Source organism: Filicampus tigris, chromosome 17 (genome assembly GCF_054856515.1).
Source record: "Filicampus tigris isolate MCC_2025a chromosome 17, RoL_Ftig_1.0, whole genome shotgun sequence".
NCBI lineage: Eukaryota > Metazoa > Chordata > Actinopteri > Syngnathiformes > Syngnathidae > Filicampus > Filicampus tigris.
This window is the reverse complement of record NC_141233.1, coordinates 6,099,164-6,109,572: the sequence shown is the minus strand read 5'-3', so window position 1 is coordinate 6,109,572 and position 10,409 is coordinate 6,099,164. Positions and strand designations below refer to the sequence as shown.

Below are 10,409 nucleotides of genomic sequence, written 5' to 3'. Positions count from 1 at the left end.
TTGTGGAGGTGATCATGATGACATCACGTTTTTTATGTCAATAAAACACTTTTATACTTTCACGGGTTGAAGTGGACAAGAGTAGTAATGTGCATTTGCACATTGGTAGCGATCGGTCGCCGTTTTAGACAACAGAACTGACAAAGCGAGCAATATTAGCAGCTTGGCTCCCTCCCGTGACGTAGACCGCTGAGACCGAAAACATAACAAGCCCAGCCCCAAAAAGGGGCGGGGCAATTTGTCGTAAATCTAATCACAAAAAAAACCTTAAATCACTACAGAGTCTTTTGGGCGGAACATTTTTGTACTGATGTCATTTTTACATGCAAACTTTTTATATAAGTGCCAATGTTAAGCTCATCCACATGTCCCTTTAAGCTTTTGAAACTCAAACTTTCCATTCTTTCGGGTCAGTGATTTAAGGCAAACAGAAATGTCACTTTTTGTCTGTGTCTGCACAACGTATGGAAAGAATACACACGTAATTTATGATTTTTTTGGGTGCTGACTCATGTAGTTACAATGCAAGCGGGGTGTGACGCGTGTGTGTCAATCAAGGTTTGTCCTCTGCGTGAGTCACAGGTGAGGCAGCTCAGCGAGCGGCGCTATGGAAGGGACGCGGCAGAACCTGAGAAAAGCGGAAACAGCAGGGATGTGACAAAAACAATTTGAATAAATTGATTCTGATTTAAAAGATGAAATTGCCAGGGGCGGAGCAATGGGTGGGCCTGGTTGTGCATAGGCCCACCCAGATTGACAGACTGCCCACCCAGTGACATTCATGAAAAAAATATATAGTTTAAAATTTGTAGTAAATTATTATTAATTATTATATTATTAGTAAATTATTTTTGAATTTGTATTGTTGTGTTTTATATTTTATTGGATATTGTGGTTGTCTAAGTTCCTTACTACAAAATCATTAGATAAAAGTCGAATACCTCAAATAAGTCGACTCAAAAAATGTCGATGGAAAAGTTTAGCCCTTAAACGTCACTTTTACGGCCTCCACACAGAGGCGAGCAATTCCATCTGATTGTTTGATGGAATAATCAATCGGATAATTCAAACGAAACAGGAACGAAGCAAACGATTATTGTTAGCTGTAACAATGCCAAAAAAAAAAACCCCATCAAATTAGTTCAACCAACAATGGAAGGCAGAAGGCTCGCTCATCCAATTACAAATCTAACAGAACTCATCTTGGATTTGTGTTTGCTGCAGCTGCTTTGGCTCATGTTAATTTCACCAAAACTAGGACTAAACACAACATTCAAACCCTTAACAACAGCTCAGTAGTCTTAAGTCTTAAGTTTGGTGACTTACAGTATAATAAGACCTCACAGTTTCATTTTTATTTTTATTCTAAAAGTTAGCTTTAGCATCCGCTAACTGCGTATGGCATGAATTATAAATGTCGAGACGCGTCTTTTTTTTTTAATCAGATTTGCATTTTTAAAGCATCCCTTCCCACAAAAAAATCTTTTGGCGCCCTAAATTATTCATGTATTCAAATATTCTGCCGTCTCGCCTGAGCGGAGAGGCTAGAAGACTATAAATTGCCAAAATGTTTGGAAGACGTCTATGTTTATTTCATTTTAAACGTACTTTTGTATTCCATACAAGAGTGATTGCAGCCGACGTCTCAGTCGGCTGCTATCGCAGTTTTTTTTATTTTAGGATGGCGCCGGCGTCTGTTTGCCATTTCGCTCATTGTTATTCTGGACCAGCACACCGTGGCTGACACTCACACCGTGTGTACGCGCGTGTGTGTGTGTGCGTGTCGACACCCTCACATCGTCTCCGCTGACCTGCCGCTGTCATCACTACCGGCGAGAAAAACAAACAAGTGGCCATTTCTGAGATGTTTATTATGTTTCAAGAGGTCGAACAAAATCCAAGAAACGTGAAGGTGATTAAAACGTGAGAGAATTCATTGGAATAATTGATTCAATTGTCCATGAATTAGTACCATATTTAATGGCATTTTGTATTCATGAGTGATTCATTGATGAGAAAATGGTTCCTCAGCTCTATTTCCCCAATAGAGGACTGAATCTGAATCGGGCATGCGCTTAACACATTGAGCATGTCGCACTCTGTGTACGTGTGGATGTACTATTGCATTGTGCGCCCTTAAAGCGGAAGTCAACCCAAACACATTTTTTTTCAAGAATATGTTCCCAGCAGGCCCATTAGTTGAAACATTCTGATTAATTTTGCGTTTGTGGAATATAAATTATGTAGCAAAATGCACTTGTTTTTAGCCATCTCTGGGGGCGGCCATTATGTCTCCCGTCGACTGAAAATGACATCACAACTGCTAAAAGCGACCAATCACGGCTGACCTGTTTTCTGAAACTGAGCCGTGATTGGTCATTGTGAGCAGTTGTGATGTCATTTTCAGTTGACAGGAGACAAAATGGCCGCCCTCTGAGATGCCGAAAAACTAGTGGATTAACACTTATTCCACAACCGCAATATTTATCAAAATGCCATGTTTCAACTAGTGGGCCTGCTGGGAACATATTCTTGAAAAAAATATGTTTGGGTTGACTTCCGCTTTAAAGAACTTCCTATATTCTAAAACGCACAGCAAGACAAACAGAACCTCCAGTCGGGCGTCTGCGTGAGCCGCATGCAAGCGCGCCATCCTCGCCTCGGGAGGGTGAGCCAATATTTAGGGATTATCCGGGAATAATTGGGAATCAGTCACAAAATGGGAGCCCAGGCCCCAAAAAGAATTTATCGTTGTTCTTCAGTCTTCACTCACTCACTCACACACAGTGTGATTGTGTTAATGTGTGTGTGTGTGTGCACAATCCATTCATCCATTATCTGAACCGCTTATCCTCACGAGGGTCGATATTGATCCATTTCTAATAAGCGTGGCCACACGGCAGGAATACGAGGAGGAGACGGAATGATGACATGAGTGTGCGTTCACATGTGTAAAATCTAATCTTGTGAATGAGAGGTGTGTGTGGTGCTGACGAGAGAGAGCAAGAGTGAGTGAGAGAGCGAGCGAGAGAGAGAGAGAGCAAGTGAGGGGAGGAAGAGTAGAGTGTGCATGAGAGCGACCGGGCAGAGGAAGAGGCGACATGGCGCTGGATTGAGGTTCGACATCCAATCGGGTTTGTTGAAAGACTTCCTGTTGCTTCTTTTTTGTTTTGTTATGAGACTTTAAATTGACTCAACTGTTACATTATTCCTCTATAGGTGAGCATGAGATTATTGTGAAATTGCGTGCGTGGCAATGCTGAAACGTGAGTGTAGTTAATCAAATGCTGAGTGCAGTCAATCTACTAGAATGCATTCTGAGAGACCGTCTGCGCGCAGTCAGTCAAATGGACGATATGCTGAGATGCGAGTGTTGTCTGTCGGGTGAAACGCTGAGAGAAGATTGAGGGCAGGATGTGCAGTCACAGTTGCATGCAGCATGCTGAGACACGAGGGCAGTCCCTCAAATGAATGACATGCTGAGAGACGATTAGGCCCTCAAATGGATGAGATGACATAAAATGGGTCAAATGCTGAGAGATGGTCAGAATGTGCACCGCACGCTCATTGCTCGGACTTGAGTGTAGTCAAAGAAACAGAAGACATACTGATATAATATATGCTTATGAGTGAGACAAAGAGATGATTGCAATCACGCGTAAGTGCTGTAGTCGCTCATCTCTCGGTATTTAGGCTGAGAGATGAGTGCAGTAACACAAGAGGGCAACATACTGAGGCACACACATGCGCTCACACTAAATGTCATGACTTTTTGAATCGTCTCCATTATTCATGGCGTGATGATCCTCTGAGGAGAAAGTGTGACTGAATATTTGTGCATGCTGAATGACAAATCTTTGGGCAGAGCGAAAATGCATGGACCCACACGCGTGAAAAAACAAGTGGGCTTTTAACGAGAAACAAGAAAAGTTTACTCCATTGGGTAAACATGCTGAGTAGTTAAAGGGACGGTGAGGCCGGGATGGCCATGTTTTCACTAACTAACTAACTAAGTTCATTTTACATATTTTTTAATCGGGAAAATGAAAAGAGTTGTCATTTTCTATTTTATCAATACATTTGGGAGAAATTAGGAAATAAGTGACTCCATGAATAACCTCTCCTCTTGTTAATGAGGAGAATGGCCGCGCCCCCTACCGTTCTATCCTTGTTCGGTCGGAGTCACTGGAGGGACCGATTCCAAACCCTCCATTGGAAATCATTGTTCTTTCATTGCTTATAACGTCCAAAAACGGTGATCAATTGGCACCAAAATTGATGTGGACATCCTTACTAATGACCACTTCAACATATCAAAAGGATTAACCTCTCCGTGGCTGATTTATATGAGAATGAGGAAATGTGGAAGTCAGCAGAGCTACATAGATTTATGCTGGGGCGAGCGCACACTGTTTCTTTGCTAAAAAAAAATAAAATAAATAAACACTGCTTCTTTGCTGATCACAGTTAGGACAGGTGAGGCATTTAACACCAGTCAGAATATTTACAGAGACTGAAGCGGGAATGAGTGGACGTGCACATTTATTCGGATGAGGAATGCCCCCAGTTTTTCGACCGACAACACGCCTTCCAATGGAACGAAACAGCCGAAATGGTGCGTTCCAATGCGGCCACACTCGGTTGTGGACTCGGATGCGCACGTTCAAGACACTCCTGGTGTTTGATGAGGTCTTACCTCACTCTGACGCCGCTTCACTCTCGCGGCTGCAAGCGGTGTCGGACAAGGCACGCGACTGCTTGGGAGGCAACCCCGCGACATGAAGACATAGGCTCATGATCACCTCCACACAACTGCGTGGACAGTAAGGAGCTAATGTTGTTGTGCTAACGCCTTTTGTTTTAACGGCCTGAAGCTAGTTGTTGCTATTAGCTGTACTGTTATCCTACTGTTAGCTGGGAAGGGGAGGGGATAAAGATCCATGCTTGCCTGATTGCTTGCCCACTGCCAGTCGCCGTCTGCCTCCCGAGAGTTGACACGAGTTTAGCGTCGCTAAATGTCCGAAATATAACCAGTCGGGGTTTGTGTGCGCATTCATGCTCTTGTCCGCTCAGCTTGTGAAAGTGGAGGAACAATCGCCACGTTATTTTTGATTTTGTGGAGGTCAACATGGGAGATCACGTTTTATGTCAATACATCCAAACTATTGTGCAGAAGACTTTTATACTTTCACGGGTTGAAGAGGACAAGAGTAGTAATGTGCATTTGCATTTTGGTGGCGATCCGGTCGCCAATTTAGACAACAGAACTGACAAAGCGAGCAATATTACCACGCTTGGCTCCCTCCCGTGACGTAGACAGCTGAGACAGAAAATATAACATAAGCCACGCCCCAAAAAGGGGTGGGGCAATTTGTCGTAAATCTAATCACAAAAAAAGACCTTAAATCACAACAGGGTCTTTTGAGGGGGGCATTTTAGTACTGATGTCATTTTTACATGCAAACCTATTATATAAGTCCCAATGTTAAGCTCACCCAAGTGTCCCTTTAATCAAATGGCCGCCATGCTGAGACATTCGTGTAGTCAATAAAATACTGAGAGATGATGGTAATGCAGTTAATCAAATGGATGACCCTGAGACACACTAGCGACCAAATGGATGAACTTCACATTGACAACAGTCACACAAGTGCACGACATGCTGAGAGATGAGTGCAGTCACCCACATGAATGGCATGCTCACAAATTGGTGCTGTCATTGAAATGGGTAAAATGCTGAGAGACAACCGCCTGTGCACCACATGCGGAGACATGAAAGTAGTAAATCAAATCCATGACATGCTGAGAGATGAATGTGGTCATTCCCCTGGATGATATGTTATCCTCAATAAAACGGGTGGAATGCTGAGAGACGATCACACAAGTGCGCCAAATTCTGAGAGATGATTGTAGTTAAACAAATGGATGCTGCTGAGACATGTCATCAAAAATCGGTGGAATGCTAGTCAATCACATGAATGACATGCTGAGACATGAGCATCGTCAATCAAACGGACAACATATTGAGCGATAAGCGCGGCTAAAGGGATGACGCCGAGACAGGAGCGTCGCCAACAAAACTGGTGAGATGCCGGGCGACGATCTAGACTGTGCAGTTGCACAAGTGCTGAGAGATGAGTGTAGTCAAACAAACAGATGATGTTGCTTGTTAGAAAACAAACAAAGCAAGCTCCCTAATGTGTGCTAGGGGGCGATGATGAGCCCTTTTAAAAGCGGCCTTGCCAGTAAAACGTGTGACCTGCGGGCCTGGTTGCCAGGCGACAAAAAGCCTGATTAAGAGCAATTATCAAGCACTCAAGCTTCACAATGAGCAGCGGATCACAGGCAGGCAAACAACGCACGTCGCACGTGGGCGGCGCACGGCTGGCGACTCAAGTGTAAAAAGAATCAGGAAGTGACATCACACGGACAAGATGACCTCCAATATCAAAAGCAAGTCTTCCTGCTCTTTTAGTCTCATGTGAAGGAGATGAGGGCCTACCTAATGGGATACTAGTGAGATAAGGGCTCCCCCTGTTGTTATTACTCTCAATAGCAGGATCAATTCGGGTATACTGTCGGTTCATGGACCTAGACAACATTTTTCTTCCAAAATACAACTTTCTGGTCATATGTTACAATGATGTACACAAATTGGACCCTATGGCCAAAAATATTGTTCTTATTATAGTACAAAGTGTTGTGTAGTGTAGAGTTTAATACCTTGGCAGAATGAGATCCCTCTGCTGCCGTGGAAGCGGACCATGTTTTGTGCTTTAAGATGTGACCACAAGCGTGCCAGGAAAAGCCCTACGAGAACAGCTCAACTTTATTTCGGGTGAATCAGAGGCACTTTGAATGGTGGCAGGTGTGTGTTGACGCCATTTAAAAGGATTTTGAATGTGACGGTTTCATTCTGAGCACATGTTTTCGCCGCAGCTGGGAAACCCAGGATGGATCAAACCGATACCTCTGCGGTGGGAAACGGAACCTTCCTACGCTTCTCTTCAACGTCCGTCCCCGGATCGTCATCACCATCGGCGGCGGCGGCTCCGGGTCGAGCCGGCGGCGTCTCCGTGTACGTGTGGCTATTCCTGGGCCTCCTGCTGTTCCTGCTCAGCCTGCTGGTCATCGCCCTTCACAGGCTGAAGAACATCATCTCGTCTTCGTCCTCCTGTTCCTCATCCTGCGGCGAGCCTCGGAGCTCCTTCACCAACATGGAGATCTGCAGCATCTCGTCTTCGCGGAGGTCCACCGTTTCCTCACTTTGCGCCTGAGTCTCACGCACGCAGAAAAAACATATGCAGCCGTGCGGCGAGGCTGCTGCAAAGACTTCTGGGAAATGCAGTGCAAATGTCCATGAAATAGTAAATAAATGTTTGAAAACGTTTTTGTTTCACTGTGACTGGAGAGCCGTCACTTTCTGTAGGCGTAAAAAGTAGGATTACAGTGTTTGACGTTCAATAACGGTGATGATGATCAACAGCAAATTTTAATCAGAGATGGCTTTACGTCTCCCTTAACAAATTTTTGACACTGATTCCAAAAATGTATTTTTTTCTAACACATGAGGTTTTTGAGGTATGTCCATTTTCTGTTTGTTTGACCTACCAAAACTAGGTTGCGTTCTTTCAAATTTGTAGTCTCAAACTAAATGGTGTGTTGCCATCTAATGGTCGAAGTGGAATTATAACCAATATAATCGAGAGTTAGACAAAATAGTTAAGTGTACAAAAAAAATCTTTTAAATAATAAAGCATTAAAATGCAAATTTTTGTTGGACCGTATTTTCTGGACTATAAGTTTTTTTTTTTTTTCATAGTTTGGCCGGGGGTGCAACTTTTTAACACATTACCTGTATATCATTTCACATATTATTGTAACCCACATAAAGAACATAAAGATGACGATTTATACTCCAGTGCGACTTATATTTGCTTTTTTCTTCTGTATTATGCATTTTAAGGTTGGTGTGCTGTATAGTCCGGAAAATACGGTAGTTTTTTACCACAACATTGTATTTTACCGCACAAACATTTGTACTTTTATAGTTTTTTTTTTGTAAGATACAACTTTTGTGGACAAATATGTCATACAAATATATCCATATAGAGTTTGGGGGCAAAGTAAAGCATGTTTTTTCGTAAAAGAAACCTTTTTGTGGTCAACGGTTGTATTTTTCTGCAAAAATATTGCACTTGTGGCCAAAAATATCATTTTTTCAAAGTGTCATTTAACACTTTACAGCCATACAAAATTGGGGCGTGACAGTCGAGACAATTCGGATTGCTCTCTTTTCTTCTTCTTAACGCATTGCCGATCAGGCATATTTCTTTCCAAATAGAATAAAACCGACTTGTTGCTTGTTAAAGAAAGCTTGTGAAATGCATGAAAAATCAAAAAGCCAAGTCATCAAATTCTTTGCATAATTTATTTTTCTTATGATTTTTTTTCCAACTCACACATGTCATATTTTACATTTTTGCAATAAAACATGAATACAATAGTTTTTAAGGGTTTCATAGATCCAAAAATATTTCACCTTTTTTTTTTTTCTTCTTCGTTTGTCGGTTTTTGGATGAGTGTGTGTGTATATGTGCGTGTGCGTGTGTGTGTGGCTAGAGTTACGTGCGTGTGCGTCCACGCTGGTCGTGCGCACGCTCGTCGTCATATTGCTGTAAAATCTTCACACGTGAGCGTTTAAATACAAACATCGATGCACAAAGATTTCATCCCGGCCCCGGGCGAGAAGGAACAGAAAGAACCCGGCCCATCGTAAGAATAATCGCAATCATAACAATTAAACCCCCTGTGAAAAGGCCGTTGAGCAATAAGAAACAAAGCCTAATCATAAATAATGACGTGTGATTGGTGCAAAGTGCAAATAGAAAAAAAAGAAAATAACTTGGATTCTTTTTAAATAATGTGAGCGCGTGGGCCGGAAAAAGCGAGACTTTTTATGTACATATTTGACACGACGATCACTAAATGTAAAAAGAAAAAAAAAAGGCAAAATAGAAATCATAAGTGTGTGTGTGTGTGTGTGGGGGGGGGTCTTCATCCTGGTCGGTAACATCTCCGGCAAAAACGATCACCATCCTCGACTTTCTTATCATCGTCGTCATGGTCACCGTTCTTGTTATTACACATTATGTTACAAACAGCAATAAATTAAAGAACACACCAAAAAAAATGAGGCCGAGTTATATTTACACTAAAGTAAAAGAATCTAAATTGTAACAGGAACTGAAAGGCGGATCATCTCCGCAAAGAGTGTCCGGCTCACTGAAGCGTTAAAGCAGAACCCCCAAACCCAGAACCTGACCCGCCAGCCCCAGTGACCAATCCGCACTCTGTTGGGTATGTCCTCTTTGGGCTCGGGTGTGTGTTTGTGTGTGTGTGTATGTTTAGGTGTGTTAGTGTGTGAGTACACACAGTCCCGTCAAAGGAACCAGAACGTTAAGTCTTCTTGTCGTGTACCTGGAGAGTTGCTTTCCCACGGCCTCAGTAGCGGTTCTGATGCTCGTAGTGCCAGCGGTTGAAGTCGATGTTGAACGCCACGATGCTGCCGGACGCCATGCCGGTGATTAGCGTTCTATGGCAAAAACAAAAAGTCAGGTGACGGCTCCCCTGGTAATAGTTTCCCTGGAAACCATTTTGTCTGCTACATTTTCCTTGACAACAGATTCCTAAGGAAGAATTTTGTGTGTAAGAAGATCCCAGGCAACATTCTCCTGGGGAACTGTTCCCCCACACACACAGTTTCCATGGTAACAGCTTCCACCAGAACCCAGAATCAACTTCCTCAGCAACAGCTTCAACACAATTCAGCTTCATCAGCAACATTCTACTTGGCAACAGCTTCCTTGTCAATGCTGACCTTGCAAAGGTCAACTTACAGTTTCTCTGGCAACATTCCTCAGGTATTTTCTCCTTGGCAACAGTATCCTTGGTAACAGTTTCTTTGGCAACAGCTTCCTCAGCAACATTCTCCTTGGAAACAGCATCCATTAATAACACATTCCCTGGTGACAAGTTCAACAACATTCAGCGCAGAAACTTTTATTCCAACAAGTCTAACCCTAGCAACAGTTTCCCTGGCAACTGTTTACAGAAAGAGTTTGCTTAGCAGCAGGTACAGCTTCCTCGGAAATAGCTTCCAGCTGATAGTCACAAGAGTGACAGTTTCAGAGGGAAGTGTTTCAGAAGCAATTTTATCCATGGCAAACAGCTTCATCCAGAATGGTTTCCCTGGCAACAGCTTCCACAACAACAGCTGCAACATTAAAGGTTTCCCTCGCAATGGTGTCCTTTTCAAGCACTTACTAGTTATTTTCCCCAACAACTGTTTCTGCAGGAAGAGCTTATAGCAACAGTGACAACTGCATCTGTTCACCTGGCCCTAAGTC

At 43.0% G+C, this 10,409-nt stretch overlaps 2 protein-coding genes across 16 annotated transcripts in view; one reads left to right on the top strand and one right to left on the bottom strand.

Annotated features, from left to right (window-relative positions):
- The first annotated feature begins 3,082 nt into the window (after positions 1–3,082).
- On the top strand, positions 3,083–7,921 carry sertm1 (serine rich and transmembrane domain containing 1). Of its 3 annotated transcripts, none has more exons than XM_086012979.1 (3): positions 3,096–3,134; positions 6,759–6,868; positions 6,940–7,921. In XM_086012979.1, exons 2-3 carry the CDS (start codon positions 6,859–6,861, stop codon positions 7,275–7,277), a joined length of 348 nt encoding a protein of 115 aa, XP_085869105.1. In that variant the 5' UTR covers positions 3,096–3,134; positions 6,759–6,858; the 3' UTR covers positions 7,278–7,921. The 3 variants fall into 3 exon arrangements, with proteins under 3 accessions (XP_085869108.1, XP_085869105.1, XP_085869106.1); XM_086012980.1 differs by having other exon boundaries at positions 3,102–3,219; positions 6,782–6,868; XM_086012982.1 differs by lacking the exon at positions 6,759–6,868 and having other exon boundaries at positions 3,083–3,134.
- Positions 7,922–8,417: 496 nt separating this feature from the next.
- Positions 8,418–10,409, bottom strand: part of nbeaa (neurobeachin a) — a 59,875-nt gene continuing 57,883 nt past the window's right edge. For all 13 annotated transcript variants that reach the window (XM_086012960.1, XM_086012962.1, XM_086012961.1 and 10 more), the window contains one exon: positions 8,418–9,595. In XM_086012960.1, coding sequence (XP_085869086.1) covers positions 9,505–9,595 — 91 coding nt within the window. In that variant the 3' untranslated portion in view covers positions 8,418–9,504. The remainder of the gene's footprint in view (positions 9,596–10,409) is intronic.